Source organism: Lonchura striata, chromosome 1 (assembly GCF_050655825.1).
Source record: "Lonchura striata isolate lonStrDom1 chromosome 1, ASM5065582v1, whole genome shotgun sequence".
Classification (NCBI taxonomy): Eukaryota; Metazoa; Chordata; class Aves; order Passeriformes; family Estrildidae; genus Lonchura; species Lonchura striata.
The window spans coordinates 54436910-54457319 of record NC_140703.1 but is presented as its reverse complement, the minus strand read 5'-3'; the positions used below and the strand labels follow the sequence as shown (position 1 = coordinate 54457319).

Sequence of the window (20410 nt, the reverse complement as noted above, 5' to 3'; positions counted from 1 at the left end):
AGGTGTTCGATAACATTTCTATATATTTTTAAATCTGTTTCCATTTTAACTCCACATATTCATCATCAATTTACCCATAAAAAAAGATGGAGATTAAAAAGTGTGTTTTTACCCATTTAATTGAACATATATAACACCTGCAGTCAGCTGAATATATATTGAATTATTTTGAAAATACTTGAATATCATATGAGAATGCCAGGCTAAAAGAGAAAATATTAAAATTTACCAGAGAACCTTATTCACAGAATCACAGAATGTTTTTATTGGAAGGGACTTTAAAAGTCAGTTCCAATCTCCCTGCCTTGGGCAGGGACATCTTCCTCTAGACCAGGTTACTCTAAGCCCCATCCAAACTGGACTTAAACACCTCCAGGGACAGGGCATGCAATGTTTCTCTGAGAAACCTGTTCTTGTGACTCTGAGTAAAGAATTTCTTCCTCATATCTAATCTAAACCTACATGACGTACCCCCCCTCACACAGCCCCCTGAATATCAGGCTAGCCCAGAGATCCAAGGCTGTGAGGGGAGGAATATCAGGAGATGGCAAAGTTTTCCATAAGAGGCTCTTACCCGAGATATGTTGGTTCAGCTCTCTTTATTCTGTGGTGTCCAAGGGGAGAGCGGGGCAAAAGAGAACGAACAGGAAATGTCAGGGGTCTATATAGACTTTGGACAGGGTGGGCTTCTCTGGCTCTCCACCAACCCCGTTGGGGCAAGAAGGAGGGGTCCAGGGTTATCTTGATCAGAGTCACAGGGTCCTGGGGAAGGGGGAACAGAGTGCCCATGAGCTCACTGTAACACCTACACTCCTTCAACTTACAGCCATTCGCATTTGCACTATCACTGTATGGTCTTGTCAAAAATCCCTCTCCGGTTCTCTTGTTGGCTTCTTTAGTTATGGGAAGGTTGGTAAAAGGTCTCACTGGAATCTTCTGCAGAGTGACTAATTTACTTCTCTCAGCCTGTCTTCATAGGAGAGGTGCTCCAGCCTTCTGATCATCTTCATGGCCACCTCTGGATTCATTCTGACAAGTCCATGTTCTTCTTATACTGGGGGCCCTAGAGCTGGATGTGGTATTCCAGATGGGTTTTCACAAGAGAAGACTAGAGGAGCAGAATGCCCTCCCTCACCCTGCTGGCCACACTGCTCTTGGTGCAGCCCAGGACAAAATTGTCTTTTGGTCTGTAAGTGCACATTTCCAGCTCATGCTGAGCTTCTCATTAACCAACATCCCCAAGTTCTGTAGAGCTTCCCCACCCTGTACTTGTGCTTGGGATTGTGCTGATCCAGGTTCAGCATCATTGTATCCTAGAACCCTAGAATACCGTGAGTTAAAAGGAACCCACAGGGATCATCAAAGTCAAGCACCTGACCCTGCATGGAACAGCCCCAAAAATCACACCTTGTGCCTGCGAGCATTATCCATATCCTTCCTGAACTCTGTCAGGTTTGGTGCCATAACCCCTTTCCTGGGGAGCCTGTTCCAGTGCCCAACCACTAATATCCAGTCTGAACCTCCCTAGCCTACCCTAAACAGCTTCATACTGTTCCTTCAGGTCCTGAAATTTTAGTCACCAGAGAAAAGAGATGATCTTGAACTTGGCCTTACTGACTTCATGAGGTTCACATAGACTCCCCGCTCAACCCTGTGAAGATCCCTCTGTTGTACCACATAGCTTCTTGTATTACTTATTTGCCAAAAAAAAAAACCAAAAAAAACAAACCCAAAAAAACCAAAACCACCAACACACAACAAAAACAAAACAAATCAAAACCCCAAACCCTAAACCCATATATATCACAAGAAAATATTAAGTTATTAAACTTTGCAAAAATTAATTTCTTTCTCTGGCATACCACCTGTGTTACCGGGATCCATACATTAAAGCATTGACAATGAATTTAGATTGGTAAAGGCTGAAAGAAGGTTGACCTCCTTCTAGTATTTAGAACTACTGAAGAAATTTCCAGGCTTATATTGATGATACTATAAGGCTAATATGGATTATACTCTACTGATTTAAGATTACAATTATTAATTTATACCTGATCAAAAGGAAAAAAAAAGAGAGTTGATCTAATATCTTCTCCCTAATCTTTTTTTTTAGTCATTTTTATCCCTACACTCTAGTTCTAGATACACAGTATGAAAACTGGTGTATTCTGTTACAATTACTTAAATGATTATTAGGATATTATGGATATTAGATTTTAGGAAAAAGTTTTTTCATGGAAGGAGTGATAAAATTCTGGAATTGTCTGCCCAAGGAGGTGATGGAGTCACCATCCTCAGATGTGTTTAAAAAAAACTGGATGTGGCACTCAGTGCCATGATTTAGTTTAGGTGTTAGGGCATGGGTTGGACTTAATGATCTTTAAGGTCTCTTCCAACCTAGTAATTCTGTGAATTCTGAGAATTCTGTGAATCACAGGAATCTGGGTAGTCTCTCTGAGTTGTTTTTTGTCTAACTTTTCCTTTTCCAATAAAAGGAAAAAGATATCCAGAAATCCCTTCAGAGTTGAAACACCATGACTCAGCTGTCGTTACTCCTTCTGCAGTGCATCATTTCCAAAAAATCTCAGAGCAGAGGAGGCCATGCCCCCTGCCAGAGATTGGTATGAACAGAAAAACTGGAATAGGTAATCTTAAAGTCAATGCAAACAGAACTTGATAACCTGAAAAGCTAGTTGCTATGCTGACAGCTACATTGCTGTCATAATAAAGAGGTCTTTAGAACCAACAACACCTCAAAAACACGTGGCACAAACTGGCTCATATTTACAGTGCCAAAGGGCTACCCCCTGCCTCTCATGAAAGCAGATTAATAATTGAGCAGAGTGCTCAAAGTGGGAAAGCGTCCAGCTTCTGAGCTCACCTCCTGCCTGTCTACCACTGCAGAGTAGATAGCATGTCTGAAGCCAGAGCCAAAACTGTAAGGAAAGACCAAAGTTCCATATCCTGGCTGGATATCTGTGCCAAGGATTTGAAAAAAAAAAACCAGAACTAATTGAAACAAGATGCAATCCAGACCACTCAGGAATTATGTGCTCTCCAGAAAGGGGTACATTTTATCTGCGCTGGTCACATAGAAGCTTTACAAAGGTAATCAGTGTATAAATCTTGCTACAGTACAACTCACTGACTGGAATATAGGATCTTCCTTGCTCAGTGTTTTATAGTCTGCATACGATCAGGCATCAAAATATGTGAAAATATATGTAAAATCCAAAGAAACTCATTTATACTGGAAGATTTCTACACTTTAGAAAGGATGAGGGAAATTTACAGGAATGGAAGCTGGACACCACAGTTGCAATAGAAAAGCTAAATGTTTCTGAAGACCTAGTATTGGCTTTTTTAAATGGATGAATAAGTACCTGCACTGATTATCTCCAAAACCTTCCCAATTTTCTGGATCTGATATATAATATAATATGTCTAATTTCATTGTTGAGAAGTCCATTAAAATTTTTGGTATTGCAATTTCCTATTGGAAGTTTCAGTTGTAAATTTCTAATTGAGGAGACTTATACTCTGAACAACACTCTCCATCAGATTTAATCTGCTGAATAATGAGGTTATTTACCTCTCTAATGCACTTGGTGGTGAGGCTGTGCCAGCTATCTCCTTGTTTGGAGTGTCAGTTTGACTTAGTAGTTAATCTTAATCTCTCTGAACAAGAGGGTTTTGTTTCATACTGTATTAGTTGATGGCCATGATGATATTGCAGACGACTGGTAATTAGGTTCAGTGGTTAGACATCATGAAGGTGCTATCTTTAGAGTGAGATCTTGCACCACATTTTCATTTGCAAATCTCTGATTATTTTTTTCAGACATATGTTAAAAATCCTGTAGCACTTTGGGATTTGGTCAGCTTTCCTTATCTAAATTAATACCATCACAGACTTAATTACCACCAGTATAAATATTCACAGCTGTTTGAATGATAGATCTGAATGTAAAATGCTGTGTTTGCATAAGCTGCTACCTTACCACAAAAAAAAATATTGCTTTCTTAGGAGAATGCAACTTACATAAAAACAACCAAATGTGAAATGAAATTAAACAAGAGATTTTTTTTTCTTTAACTGCATTATTGTTATTATCTGTGTTAGTGAGAAGCTTTTGCTAAATAGAGAAAAAACATGATACAATATTTTCCTTTGCTGTACACCCATGAAGGGATATTGCTGCTGTCATTATTTAAAATATGGCTTGCAAGTTATACCTAGGGAAAATGCGACTTCTTTCTAGTAACAAAATGCTTACTAGTTGTTTCAAAGATACCCTTTTTACAGAAAAGTCTTCTACATATTTCCTGTATTTACTTGAATTCTTCTTCCTTAAAAAAATTAAAAAATTGAAATTTACCTCTTTAAGGCAAACAAAAACTAGAAATAAACAAAACAACAAGGGCCAAGCAAGGATAATAACTTAGTGGATTATTTCTAGGACTTAAAAAAAAAATTACAATATTAGATTAGATTTTGCCAATATCTCAAGCTTAAAACTTGTAAAATTTATGGTAATAGCAATATTAACTTCAAATGTTTTTCAGTCAGAAAATGAGGAATGGTAATATTTTGGGGCAAATTGAATACAGGGATTTTAGGAAGTACGGAAGGAATAAGTACAACTCTTGTAATATGGAATATGGACAACAACTCTTGTAATTTAAAAGTAATAGGGAATAAAGGTGCTTTTCATCTGCATTTTCTGGAAAGCTTACCAAAGGGGAAGCAGAGTTAGAACAATTTAACAAAACAAATCATAATATAAAAGCAATATTGAGATGGAATACCTGAACCGTCAGAAGGCAAACCTACATGCTAAATCATAATTTTATCCTTTTTGAACAAGATAATACAGCTGTTATAATCATTCTATTAAATTATTTTTGTCTTAGACACCTCATACAGTGAATGGATAGTAGTTTTCAAATGGACAGAAATCCGGACAGAGTATTTTTTTCTCTTCAATATTAAGTGTTGTAGTCATTTATTTACAGCAAAATATTAAAACTTCCTTTCAAAGAGAGATTTGTTATATTTAGGTATCATTGTCATGGACTTTACTATAATGCTTATGGCTCTGAAATTGGAATGATTCAAGAATTAATTTATCTCCATACACTCAAAAGTGAGGGAGAGATTGTCTTAACTGAGGATCTTAAATGGAGACTGAAAAGATGTACTGATATTTGATGTCCAACTCATTTCATATAAGTCTTGATTTTAAAGGGAAATCAGCTTCCTAAAGGATTTTGTGTTCATAGCACAGATCCAATGACTTTAATTGTAGCTGGAAATACTTACTATTGGTGCAAATGAGACTCTAGGGTATCAAAGTGCACACTGATTAAAAAAAAACAAACAAAAAAAAAAAACACCAAAAAAAACCTGAAAAACTAAAACAAAAATCCAGCTCCAAAATAACACTTGTTTTTAAATCACAGCAAGCTGAAACAAAATAACAAAATATGTAAAGTATGCAGGTTTTGCCACACAAATCAAATACCTTAACCACAGAACCCTTTGTTCTCCTCTTGAAAAATTTTTGCTTATAGAGATTAATATATTTTCAGATAATTTGGTAGAAGGTTTGAGGATTCTTTCATCACTTCATTACACTGGCTGTAATGCAAGCATATTCTCTCTCCACAGTAAATGGAATAAGATTCCTGCCAAAAACATGATTAAACTCGCCACATGGATGTGGCCCTAAAATCATGCTTTAAATGAACCTTCTATTATTTTCTTAATTTATATTTGCCATTTTACTACTTGATTTTTGACCATTAGTAATCTCTGAATATGAATTTTTGATGTGTAACACCCTTTTTTATTAAGAGGCTAATTAAAATCATTACTGTAAGTTGTGTACTGTGGTATCACAACCAAAAATGTCTCGCACTCTGCCACTTGAGCTGATTGAATACCAAGAATGTGCTCTCTAAACCAACACTCACAAGAGAGGTCACCAGCAGCAGATTTCACAGGTATTTGCTGTCATTTGCATTCCCTTTAAATATTGGAGGGAATAATATTTTAGCAAGACAGGTTCTGTTTTCCTATTTTCTTCAGATATACCTATCTAAACTGTTATTCCTATTTCTCAAAACTCTAGTTTTATAATGTAAATTTTCATTCCAACTGCTTCCTTCCTTCCTTCCTTCCTTCCTCGCCCCCACCCCAGGTTCTTGTTTAAGCCTTTTAATAACAGACCCTACTAAGAATCATTGTGTGGTCCCTTCCATTTACCTTTTTCCTCTACCCCTTTTCTCTTTTTCTTTACATTTATTTATCAGACTGTTTCTAATTCTTTCTTTTCAGTTACTTCACCTTTCTTTCCCAGGAACTGGTCTCTTTCTCTCCCTGCTTCAGACAATGTTGTTCCCATCTTTCACTTTTTGTCTTGAGGTCTGTATGCATAATTATAATGATCTGCCCCTGAGTCAGTGAGAAAGCTTCCTTTTCTGTGCTGATTGGGTCTTTCCCCAAGAGAAGATGCTGGCCCGAGTGACACAGGAATTACAGAGTTCAAGTACTTATGTTCCTTTCCAAGAATACACAGATAGTTTTGTTCCTAATTTATAAAGGGTACAGCTTTTGAAGCAATTAATAAAAAGATGGGAATGCTATTAATTTCACTTGTTATTAGTTGCAATGTAGATTTTGGAATAAAAGGATAAGCCCCAAGAAAAGCTTGAAAGTTCTCTAGCAGTTTTAACCACTGTTTTAATTAATACTGAGCTAAGGCTATCCCACTGATCACAAAAGAGAAATGCACACATCAAAACCAACCTGGAAATAAGGTTTCATAGTGATTCTCTGATGACACAGGGGATATATATTAGATTAATGTAAGAGGCAAAACATATTTGGTCAAGAGAGGGACCCATCTGCACTACATCGTATTATTTTACTCAGTATGAACAACCATGCTATCACAATTACTGAATTATAAAATGGGCAACCAAAAATTGTGCTATGTGCAATGTTGAGAGAAAAGGAAAAAGAATATTAGGTTTTGTCCTACAGATTCTCTTTTCTATTCCACAGCTTGCCCTGCATATATTTGATTTTAAAAATAAGTTACATGCCTAACATCAGCTTGAAGGAACTCCTAGGAACTAGATACACAGACACTGTGCCTTAATTTGTTTCTTTTTCCTCATTATTGCATCTGCTTGATATCTTTCTTATAGAGAGACCCACATTAAGAATCCAATAATCAGACTTTTTTCCCTGTAGGCAACATGCACAGCATCATAATCATAGTTATAAGCATCATCTCACTTCATTTTAGCCACCTAAATGTTAGGGGCCAGTTTAGCCAGGTGTCTAATGTATATGGTAATAACTTTGTTGCTGAGGAGGAAAAATATTTCCCTCCAGAAAAATTTTCGTTTCAACTATGTCAGATGTCAACTGTCTACTACCTTAGGAGAGAATTATGTCTCTCTCTACTGGCATAATTGGCATGAAAATTTATCTCTGGGATACAATTTATAGTGGAAATGAGATTTCTCCACTGGAAAGAACTGAGACAATCTTATTACTTATACAAATGACCACACCTACTTTTTAACCTTGTAAATTACTGGTAACAGAAAGGTGGCAATTTACCTTATGTCCTTTCTCCTCTAGTCAGGGACGCAAGCATAATTTATAATATTTAGTTTAGTGTATATACCTATCCATTGCAGTTAAAAAAAAAAAGGATATAATATTGCTATTAGAAATCAAATATTTCGGTTCATACTAATCTGTCTAAACTTTATAAACCTGAGTATGAACTTCTGGTTCTCATTACATCAGGTGTTTTGAGTTTCACTGGTGACTTTAGGGAGCTTAGGTTTCACAGATAAGGCCTTTACATCCTACACAAACTATGTTCTCTCTGACCAAGGTTTTGCAGAAAGAATGTGTGAATTATTTAACATTCCTGTCTTTTCTAAATAAGGTAACAAATTATTTTCCCCCCTTATATTTGAAACAGTTATTGCCAGTAACCAATACCTGAGGTGAAGTTTTAAGTGTGGTTCAGCAACACATTTAGTATCAGTTGTGATGCTGACATGTCTAGAATCCCTTAGAGTTAACAGAAACTGTTAATTATATCACTTTCAGTAGCTAAACTGTAGTAGCTGCTACTTATTGAATAAACAAACTTAAATCAAGTATAAGACTTTTGACTTTCCAGGCTCATTAAGGATCCTAAAAAAAAAAAAAAAAAGAGAGATTTGACTCTTTTGAAAGGCACATTGACTTTACAAATCTTTTAGCTATAAGGCACATAAATCTTTAAACTGGAAGACATCAATGTAATTATCTTCTCTTTTTAAGATATATACATTTAAATACATACATGTAAGCAAAAAAAAAAAAAAGTCAATTTTCATGGCAAAAGCATATCTATTGAAATCTGCCACAAACTGCTACCAGAATGAAAGTTCTCAATTTTGCTAATCTTGCATGTTATACTGCACTTAGTCTTGTACTGATGTTGATAAACCACTACTTTTAATCGGTAATTGTAATCCATAATTTTAAAAGAATGCACATCTTCTGAAGTGGACTTGAATTAAATGTTGAGGTAGTTTGAGAAAGACATGATTTATCTTTCATTTTAAAGGTTGAATCTTTTGGAAAATTCAGAAACTGAGTCTGGAAATTACTCTAAATCTAACAGTAAAAACAAAAAAATAAATAAATACAAGGGAGATATAAATAGTTATGTGTATAGTTTTTGGAACTGAAGTAATTTTGAATATGACATATGTTTAGACAGTCTACTTAATTTCAAAAATATTTCTGTACTAGCATTCTGTCGTTGAATCCACTCAATGAGCTTATATTTCATAGTAAAGCCTTTTATTGCCTGGGGCCTATTAGTAAGGCAAATACTCTAGGTTTTTGAACAGGTGGTCTACTGAAGTAGGCAAGAGCACCCACCCTGTTGGAAAATACCCAAGACAGACATTTTACTCATATTAAAATAATGTAACTAACTCAGTATAAGCCTTAGCAATATCTTAGTCTAGTGACCATTAGGAAATGGAAATAATTTCACCACTTAAAATATGTGAATAGAGGTAACATGCAATATTAATATTTTCTGTTTCTTAATCTTCAAGGAATTTAATTCTGGTGATAAAAATATTTCATTTTAAAAGTGGATAGTCCTCTCAAAAGCAGGGCTTATGTGTCTTACTCATATCTTAATTACATCTTATATTTGAATATCAGGTATATTCTTCTGATTATTTGGTACTCATATTGCAAAGGTCATTAAACACACACATGTAATTAATAGTGGTATATTCTTTTAATGATTTTCTGAAGAAGGCTATTCAAGATTAATTCAATCTACTTATGTGTCCAAAGTATGCCTTTAACTGGTTATCTCAGTGTAGACCCCTCCCTCTGTCAGTAAACTGTGAGCTGGAAAAAAACCTAATTTAAAAAAACAAATAGTTGTGAACATGTGTGAAGAGAAAATGTTTCTTCATATGACTCTAGAGAAATTGCTACATACTCTCAAAGTGAAAACCAAAGTCACAATTGAAACTGGGGGCAATATCTATAGTAACAGACAAAATGCAGCAGGCGATAGGCACAGCCTTTAGTATGCAATTATAGCTTGTTTTTTCCCCCTACATTTGGTATGCTCCCTAGATTGGCTACAGTTATTGCAAAACAGATTTCCTCTGTCTATTCCTATTTATGATCTGAGAGATAGCATAGCTGAGGGAATATTTAAGTGGACTTTAGGGATGAAACACTTTTTCTGAAGTGAATAGAAAGTTTTAGTCATGTGAACACAGGCTCTATCACATCACTTATCTTGAGGACCAATGAACAAGGCCTTATTCTTGTATTCAATAGCATAAGAAGGAAATAAACTTGTTGGGGAGTGTCCAGAGGAGGGCGATAAAGATGACCAGAAGGCTGGAACACCTCTCCTGTGACGACAGAAAAGTTCTGAAAAAAGTTCTGAAGAAAACATAAAATACTAGTGAGTATAGTCGATGATTAAAAAAAAAATTATGTTACTACTATAACAATATTAAAATCTCACAGTTTCTTTCCCCCTCAAAACTTTAGTACTACTCTAGACACCGAGAAAATCTAGTATCAAATAATGTATTACAATTAGTTTTTCTTGCTGTGAAGATCACTGAACAGATTTAAAGCATATCCAGATTACTAAAATGGCACATTCTTTGAGGACCAATTAAAAGAATCGTGCTTGTTCTGCCTAAATAAGAAAGTTGAGGGGACCTAGTAGTAGCCCTATAATACTTGGAAGTAGGTTGCTGGGAAGATGAAGCTAGAGTCTTTACTGAGGTGCACAATAGCACAAAGAGGTAAAAATATATTTAAATTCAAACAAGTTCTGAATAGAGATAAAGAAAATAACCCACTATGAGGATAATTGAGCATACAAACAGGTTACTCAGAGAGGCTGTGAAGTCTTTGTTCTTCAAAATCTTCAAGGTCTTGATGGCAGAAGAGCTTTGCAAAACCTGGTCTGAACTCAGCATTGACCTTTTTCTGAGCAGGAGGTGAAACTGGCTGACCAGCTGAGATTCCTTTCAGACTGAGTGATTCCTTGATTATCTGTTTGGATAAAATCGAACCAAAAGAAACAAACAACAAAAAAAAAAGTAAAAAATATCTGAACCAAACCAAAAAAAACACACATAAAAGACCCCCACACACCTCATCCCCCCAAAAAAATCCCGAAGACTGAAGTAATAATATACTATTTAAAGGATTTTTGACACTACCAAACTAATCTTTCCATAATAAATAAGCACAAAAGTAGTACTACAAGAGATGTCTTTTCTTGCTGTCTAGTCCTTTTCTAACAGGCAACCTTGAAATGTTTTCATAAATAGATAACATTTCATCTGGATGTAATTTTGCTATCCTGGCAAAAATATCTCTCCCAGATATGGATTCAGCTGAAGATTTGAATTTGACAGTACTGAAGAGTGCATGAATTTGGATATAAAGATGGTGTAAGTATTTCTTTCAATTGAACATACAAAAAGTAACTGGAGTTTCTTTCAAAGTAGAAGAAACAAGAAAACTAAAAAGTAAGTATCTTTGAACTCAAGTGGGTGAACAACTTTCTTAGAGTAGGCAACTCCAACAATACATACTGACTGATGCATCAAAGGGATAATCTGTTTAGGGCAAACCTGGCATCTGAGACAGAAGGGTTAAAATAAGTGTTATCCATTAAAAAAAATTAGGACATGCTTGGAGTTATCCTAAAGAATGTTGATTTTTTTTTTTTTTGAGTTTCAGGAAGTAACATGAAATTCAAGGGTCTTTGCCACCTTTCTTTTTGTACACGTGGTATAAATTGTGACAGAACCATAGTCTGGATGAAGCTATCAGGGACCTCTGGAAACTGCCTAATCAAACTGTGTTTCTCAATACAAGGGCCTTTCCCAGTTGAGTTTTGAGTATCTCCAGGGATATATACTCCACGGTCTTCCTGGGAAACTTATTCCAGAGTTAAACCAAATCACAGAAAAAATATTTCTCTTATGATGAAATGAATTTTCTTGTATTTCAATTTGTGTCTCTTGACTCTTGTTCTGTGTCTGGGTACCACTGTGAAGACTCTGTCTCTATCTTCTTAACTTTCACCTATCAGAAATTTATGCACATGGATAAAATTCCCTTGAGCACTCCTTTCTAATACCTGGAAAGTCCCAGCTCTCTATGCCTCTCCCTTTTACTCTCCTTAAGTCCTTTCAGTACATACATTTCCTGAAAAACTAAATTTCTCTGCCTTGTTAACAGCAACAAAATGTATCAGGCTTAACAAATTGACACGCCTCTAAAATTAGTTCTTTTCAAGACCAAAATATCACAGTTACTTAAATTGGAGAAGCATTGTTTATGTTCCAGGAATACTCCTTCAGTTTCTCCCACCCTGAAAATATTGTTCTGCACCTGCAAAATTTGCAGTAACTTACCCAAAATGATTTCTTCTACTGCTGAGACTAATACCTAAGTATTGCAACTTCTGATTGATAAAAATCATGAAAGGTTTAAATATGTTTTCTTCTTCCATATACTAGCTTTCATAGGATAACTTACCATTAGAAATGTAATTAGTAAGTACTGATTATGCCATGACCTTTTGGTCCATACTGACCAAAGAAAGCAAAACTATATAAACCCAACAGGGGTTTTCACTGTAATGTTACTTGTTGGAGATACTATGTTTTCACATATGATTGTTTGCTTATTTGTATGTCGACCTCTGGATAATAACACTATTTTTTTTTCCAAAGGGAGCCAAACTAGGAGCTTTCTGTAAAGGGAAAATGTGGCATGACCAAAATATTTCTTCCAATTAATTCTTTCCTTAGATCTGGTAAAATACAATTGCTATTTGAACAGTTGAACTAAGTTCACATTGCCTTCATTACTCCTTAATAAAACTAGTGACCTATCTGCTAAAAATAGATGAAAAATATAGTTAAGGATTTTATATCATAATTTAGGTGCATTTTATTCTAGTTAATAAAAGGATACATACTGAACTTGTCTTTAAATATTTTATCACCAATCGAAAAAATCTGTAACACTAAAAAAAAAAGTTATACTCACATTTACATTATTTTTCCTTAGAACCTTCTTTTAGGTCTTCCTGTCCATTTTATAGATCGATGGTTAGTGTCTGCCCCAAAAGAGTAATCAGGTCTTGTAATAATAGGTGTTTCCATATCAGAATAGAATAATGAGTTTCTAACAATATTGTTCCTTATTGCTTAAAACTACCAAGAAAATATTCTATTTATTCCAATTAAAGAAAATTACTACCACTAAGTGGATATTGCAGTTACTCATAAGATATTAAATAGGAGTCACCAGATGGTGCTGTAACACCTAATTTTATGAAGTCCTTTGTCTGAACAAACAACAGGCTCTCTCTTTGGCCACAAGAAAAAGTACATTCTTTCTAGTTCAATGATGCACTTCATTTTAGGGAGAACTCTTGCAAGCAAGTAAAATATGTGCTTTCTAGCTTGTTTTCATTCATCAATCACATTTGTTGAGATAAGTAAATTTTTTGTGTTTGGGCTGAGAATACTAAAACAGATGAATTTTCTACATGCAATGTATCTGTGAGAAAAAAAGTAGGTGGTGTAAAATTAACACTTTAGGAACATAAGGTAAACTGCTAATTTCATTCTGAAGACTGACTATCCCTTCACAGAAGACTAACAGTTTGTCCAAAAAAAAATCTTTCGTCCTTCTTTAGTTATCCAGCAAAGAAAACAACCTTATTGGAACACCTTAACACCAGTCTTGGTCAGTTGGCTAAGGAACACAGAAACCTGTGATGAACTCCATGGTCTTCAGAATTCATGGCATCTGACATGTCACACACTTTAATCTGTGCACTTATATTCAAACTTAACAAAAAACTCTCTGTAATTATCCATTTTACATCCAAGATATTCTCAGTTCAGACACCTGTTTCCCAATACCATTGCTTCATTCTGTTATGCCTCTGATTGCTTTGACCAAAAATAAAATTTTCTTCTTTCAAACCATGGAGAAAACATGAAAAAAAGGAGCTATGAGGCAATTTTTTTTCATCTGAATAATAAAAAAAGGATAATGAGAATTTCATTCTTCTGTTTTGATTATATTTCCTCAGTCTGTATTTCAGTCAACCTTTACCCTCCATACTTGCTTACTTACTGCATCATCTTGTACAGAAGAGGTAATGAAGGCCTCATTCTATCAGCTGGAAGGACGCATGAAATATTTTGTTCACATATGCCAGAAAGTGAAAATGATGTATTCTTCCTAAAAACTTGAAACAAGGTCTTCCAAGTGCAGATTCATGCTAAGAATAGACCGCAGTAAATATAAAAGCCAGCATGAAAAACATAAAACACATGAAGGAGCTCATATTCCAGTAAAGTTTAAAAGTAATAGTACAATAAAACAGATTCTGATTATTTTTAAAATATTTTCATGATTAGTTAGTTTATCAAATGCTACTTCAGAATTTCCAGCTTAATAGTTTATTTTCAGGCCAGAGCACTATACTATTGAGCTGAAGCACTTGAACAAGAAATTGCAACAGAAAGAAAAACACTATATAACTTATATTTTAAAAAAAGATTAAAAATCAGGAAATATTAGAACAAAATATCATTGTTTGACTATAAACAAGTTCTAATTTTTATTTGTATATATTTCACTCTAGATAATTTCAGCCTTGATCTCTTAAAAAAACCCCAAATTCTTTCAAAATATAACCAATTCTAACATAGAACCTCCAAGACAACTCCTGGTTATTTATTTATTTAAATAGCTAATTAAGCTAGCACTTAAAAAGCATATATTTTATACTTTGAATTAATCTTGTTTAAGCTTGATATATAGTCTAAGGCTGGAACATAACTGGATTACTGTGACCACTGCATATTGTAACAGTTTTCCTGTGTTCCTGTAGAATATTTGAGGAAAAAAAAAAAAAAAAAAGTTGATCAAGGTCTCTTCAACTCTTTCAAAGATAGAATAACATCTGTTATTATATTTGCCTCAGTGAAATTTGCCAACATTCACTAATATGAAGTAATATTACTGAACTTAAGCTAAGCTATCTTGTGTATGCCTTAAACAATCTTATTGGCTAATTCTTAACTTGATGATATTATATGCATGTAGAGGAGAAAAGTAGAAGCCCTATATTCAGTTTTATAGATGGAAGATATGATGCTAGCTAAAACCACCTGCAGAGTCCCAGAAATTCCAAGAAGCTCTCTTCAAAGTTAATTATGTTGAAAAAAAATTATTGGTTTATCTCTGTCATTTTCCCAAGAAGTAATTCTCAAATCCTATTAAATTGCTATTCTTCACTAAAGAGCTTTAAGAAAGATCAGAATCATTTCTCCATGGTTATTGTTTTACTCCTTGATTGTTGTATTTATGTTAGGAGCACAGAGACTTTTTGTTAATCAGTAATAAGGTTTACTTCCATTAGAACTTTCACACTCACTTATCACAAGGCATAGATGGAATAGCTATCTGTGTAATTCTAAAAACTTTTTTAAGAGACTCCAAATTATTAATTTATACATTTAAAGGAGCCTAATTTTTAGCCCTGGCAAATCTGTTTAGACCTGCATTTCATGTATCAGTACTTTTATATTTTTACCATTCAGATAATCAAATAATTTGGTTAGATACCATCTATTCTGAATAAATTGTGTATGCTGGATTTCAGTCATGTATTTTCTAGCATTAGATGAAGTTTCTACAATAAAATCTCATAAGGTCAGAAAATCCCTTTTTTAAAATTACATTTTCAGTCTATAATTATCAGCATGACATTAACACACATTCTCTTTTGAGATATGATGTTGATAATAGTTCATAGTGTGATCATACAATAGTTTCACCTGTGTATTGGTCTGACAATAAAACCAGGAAAATGACGCGATTTAGAAAATCTTTGAAGAGATAAATCTTTATTGTAGGAAATTTAATGTTTAAGAAATCTAGTGATACAAGAACTTAGAAAAGATTTTGAAAGGATTTTCCTGCATATGAAAATGTTCTGTTGTACCAATCTCCTAAATAGATTGCTGTATAAATTTCTTATAACCTATTATAATTGGAACAATTATTTCTAAGCTACATCCGGGAACAATATCTTTCAGGGACCCTATAATTAGTTCAAATATACAGCTATGAGCTTTCAAAATACAAAAAATACAGAAGAAACAATCACCAAAACTTATCTATCACTTAATTGTCTCCATCAGTGTTTTGAAGTTGGCTCCTCATGCTTTAATTCACCATTGGAAACCCTGAGTTTTTGGTGGTCAAATAATTTTTCGACACTTAAAAATTTATTCCTCAGGGATGGGATCCACTTCAAAACATGTTCTAGTGAGTCTAAGCTTAGACTCACTCTTTTCTTGAAACACAGTCAGATAAAATGCCCTGTCTTATTCAAGGCAGGGCATTCTTTATTACTATTAATATTCCTTATTGCTGAAGCAAGATGGATATTTCTCACAGTTTGAATGGTAAGACTTCTCTCATCAATGGTGTATTTAGAGACAAGTTGTATTTAGTACCAGACATATTTTTTTTTTTCCTTGAGTCCATCACTTTCTTTGAATAGATAGCTAAATTTGATTTTTATTGTCACTGTGAGCTAAGAATAAGAGTGGTGAACTTGGCACTAAGAAGCTGCAAAAATGCAGCAATACCACATGTGTAAACATTCAGAATGAATCTGGTCACTTAAATGTGGAAGTATGATGTCATGCTGAATTACTACAAACAGAGATGATTGATTGCTTGGTTGATTGTACCCTGTCATAAGAGGTTCCCTCGGAGTAAAGGAATTAATTTAGATAAATACAAGGTAGTAATACACTTAGGAAAATGTCATATCACTAGGATGTACAAAACTAGTAAGATTGGACTAGAAAATTTATAGTACTATGGATCTCGCAGCATGATATTGCAAAAAGGTTTTCTTTGTATAAATAGGAGGCTCATGCAGCAGAAAAGGAAATACAGTCTTAGTAACATTTAACCCTGAAGTAAATTTTGTAATTTTAATAAAATTGAGTAAGGAAAAATACCTCCCTAAAACTTCTTATCTGGGATACATTAATGCTCTTGAATACCTACTGAGAAAAGGGGACAAAATGAAAATTTATTGTTTATTGACTGAGATGCAAGAGATGCCTGTGAATGAGTTAAGGAATAATTTAAGCTTTAAAAATCAGTGAGATCAGCATGAAACAGTCTATGAAGTGCAAGAATGTTTCAGACTCCAACAGATTTTTAAAATTATTTCTAATTCAGAGTGTACAATTTCACAGAAACGATGTAATATTGGAGACTCAACTACAGAGAATTTGAGTGTAGATATTAAAAAAGGACCAAATTGTTTACATTTTAAGGATTTTCCCCATATTTCTGAAATCCTTTACACATTGCCATTTTTGGGTAATGTGATAGTCATTCAAAACAGGAGTCATTTAACCTCTGCAAGGCATTTAACTTGCACCTGAAGTTTTTTGTCTAGTAATGGGTTTGTATCATTAAGACACTAAAAGAGGACTTCAGCTGGTAAAACCTCAGCCCCTTTTCCAGACTCAATTTCTGTGTATGCTAATTGTGCAGATTTAGATGCATAGTGATCCTTCTTGTTGTTTTATATATCCATCTCACATACTGGCAAAAATCACCTCCTTGACTGTCTAGTATCCTTCCAGGCATTACATAATTCATTTCTTTCATGGAAGCTCCCTGAAATTCCCTCCCCTGTAAATTTAAATTGACTTCAGATAGTACCTGCTTTTCTCAAGTAGTTGAGGTCTGAAAGGTGATCAATAAGCAGAGAGCCATGAGGCGCTTTAGTTTCCTTTCCATGTCAAAGGATCTATGTCTGCCTTAAGAGTGTCTCTATCAGGACCAGTTTTGGAATGCGGTGCATACTGTTTTGTTTTCATAACTATCACAGTAGCCCATGTGGCATTGTATCAAACAAGGAGTGCTCTTGTACCTGTAGCAGAGTATGTGAATCACTAGTAGTAATTGTAGGCTTGCTGGTTATGATGGTATTGTTCAGGAAAATAAAAGCTTTTAATTTTCAGCAAAGCCTTTATGGAGGTATTCTTATTTATGGGCTGCCAGATGTTCTGGGAGTTTGTAATTCATGTTTGCAATGTATTTTTCATAAATTCATCTGTGCATATGTGGAGAGGAAGGAGATGTAGCAAACAAGATAAAAGAATAACATTTAGGCTAGAGTCAGCCCAGTCTTTCATTCTTGAGTTAGCAGTCTAAAATGATTTGCTGGGAAATGTAAAGGTTTTGAACAAAAGTTGTATCACAAATAGAAGACTGCTATGCATTTTGGAGTAATTATAATTTATCTAATTAGCTTAGAAAGCCTGAGTGAATCAGTCTTAATTAATGTTGCAGCAAATCTGAAATTAGGATTCGACTCTAAACTAAGCACCTCAGACAATTGATGGAAGGAGATAGGCGCTTTAAGGACATCTCCAATGAAGTGTCTAAAAATGGGAAGATGCTAATACTTTCATACTTCCTCTGAACAACTCAATAGCTGGTAAAGTCGCTTCTTAATTTAGCTGTAGTGAAGCTACCAGCAGAAAATATTCATGGCACCTCCCTCTCTTTCATAGCTATAATGGGGTAGGATTATTCTTTCAAGAATGAAATTCAGAGTAATAAGGTAACCATCTAAAGGGTGGTATTTGTAGAAGAGAAGAAATGGTATTCATAGCAGTTAACACCCTCAGTGCTGTGTATATATATACCATACAAGGAAAGGAGCTGACCTTTGCAATTGCAAGATTCCCCAACTCATTATTTAAGAACCAGCTGAATCTGGATTCAAGATCTGAAGTACCCTCTAAAGGTATAAACATGAATAATAAGAATAAAGCTTCTTTTCTTTCCCAAGAAATGAGATAATACCCAAATCATTAAACAAAAAAATCTACTAATAGCTTCAAAAACCAGAATAAGCATAGTCTAAACATGTCTGGAAAGTTTCTGGGAAGGGATACTATCTTCCTGAATCTTTTTCTTCATATCACTTCTCAGTTATTTTTTTGTTGGTTATTTGGCAGTTTTAATAAAAAAGTTCAGTCTTGATATTTTTTTGATAAGGAACTCTTCTTCAGAGTGATGCAACGATTATTTTCATCTTTCCTATATCATCAAATTAGGTTTTCTTAGCAACAGTGCTTCTAATTGTATATCCTTACATGCACTAGCCTTTTAATATTCAATGTACTTTTTGTCCTAATGTTTTTAATTTGTCCTCTGTCATCTGACCTAGTTGCCATTTTTGTATATGTCTCTCAGATCAGGTTGGTGAAAAACTTATGAGAAATTAACTTCTACTTTATTTACTGTCCTCCTGCACATGCTTGAATTTCCAGTTTGAAATGGTCTGGCTTTAGGATTCAGCTATTACATAAAATAGAAATGTTAAATAACATAGTAATATCCACAGTAATAAATATTTTTGAACTATTTTCTTTATACAGTGTATGTGCCAGATGTGGAGAAAGGCCAGAATCTGTGGCTGAGAAAATATTCATAATTTTATGGAGGTCAGGAGGTCATTGTTGGACCCAGTTCTGTTTAATATTTTTATTGATGATCTGGATGAGGGGATCAAGTCTACCCTTAGTAAATTTTCAGAAAACACCAAGTTGCGTGGGACTCTCAATCTGCTGGAGGATAGGAAGGCTCTGCAGAGGGATCTGTACAGCCTGATTCAGTGGGCTGAGGCTAATGGTATGAGGTTCAACAGGATCAAGTTCCAGGTTCTGCACTTTGACCAGGATACAACCCCATGCAGTGCCACAGGCTGGGGGCAGACAGGATGGAAAGCTGCCCAGCAGAAAAGCACCTGGGAGTGCTGGTTAACAGTTAACATGACCCAGTGTAGCCAAGAAGGCCAATGGCATCCTGGCCTGTATCAGGAACAGAGAAGTCACTGTCCCCCTATACTTGGCAATGATGAGGGCACACCTCTAGTATTTTGTGTCCTGTTTTGGACCACCCAATTCAGGAGGGTCACTGAGCAGTGTGTCCAGAGAAGGCCAACGGAGGTGGTGAAGCATCTGGAGTACAAGTCTTGTGAGGACTGGCTAAGGGAGCTGGAATTATTTAGCTTTGGAGAAAAGGAGGTGCAGGGGAGACCTTATTACTCTCTACAACTGCCTGAAAGGAGGCTGTGGCCAGGTGCGGGTTGGTCTCTTCTCTCATGCAACTAATGATAGAACAAGTGGACATAAACTCTTAAACTCTGTCAGGGGAGGTTTAGGTTGGACATTAGGAAGAAATTTTTCACAGAAAGAGTGATTAGATATTGAAATGAACTTCCCAGGGAGGGGAGTAGAATCAGCTTCCCTTAACTGTTTAAGGAAAGACTGGATGAGGCACTTAGTGCCATCGGGTAGTTGATGTGGTAATGTTGGGTCCTAGGCTGGATTCAATGATCTCAAAGGTCTTTTCCAGCCTAACTGATTCTGATTCTGGTTCTCAAAATTTTCATATATATTTTTTCTAATAAGACAAATTAATTAGTTTTAAACTATTTATACCCATAGGACTGCATGTTTAACAGCCGTTAGAGTGTTTAAGAGGTAGCTAGCTGTAGGCTAGAACACCTATTTGTTTATATTCCGCTGCTTCATTCCTGATGTCACTTGAGACACTTGAATGACTCTAGGTTCTAGTTCTTTTTTACCTCTTCCCTTTAACTCCTGATGAATTTTTAATTCTCTTTTCCTGATACTGACTCTTGACCTTGAACTTTTCATACATCTCCAGAGTCTG

At 35.0% G+C, this 20410-nt stretch overlaps 1 protein-coding gene across 3 annotated transcripts in view; it reads right to left on the bottom strand.

Annotated features, from left to right (window-relative positions):
- LOC110475075 (uncharacterized) overlaps window positions 1-20410 on the bottom strand; it is a 30626-nt gene that overhangs the window by 6907 nt on the left and 3309 nt on the right. The window contains exons 3-6 of one of the 3 annotated variants that reach the window (XR_014954291.1): window positions 13751-13898; window positions 12650-12719; window positions 10463-10633; window positions 575-762 (exon numbers count right to left, since the gene is read on the bottom strand). Coding sequence is in view for 2 of the 3 variants with exons in the window: in XM_085576777.1 (XP_085432903.1) it covers window positions 575-762; window positions 10438-10557 (308 nt within the window). In the remaining variant the exon portion in view is untranslated. Of the gene's footprint in view, window positions 1-574; window positions 763-10437; window positions 10634-12649; window positions 12720-13750; window positions 13899-20410 lie in introns of all 3 variants that reach the window. The other 2 variants (XM_085576777.1, XM_085576780.1) reach the window with 2 other exon arrangements.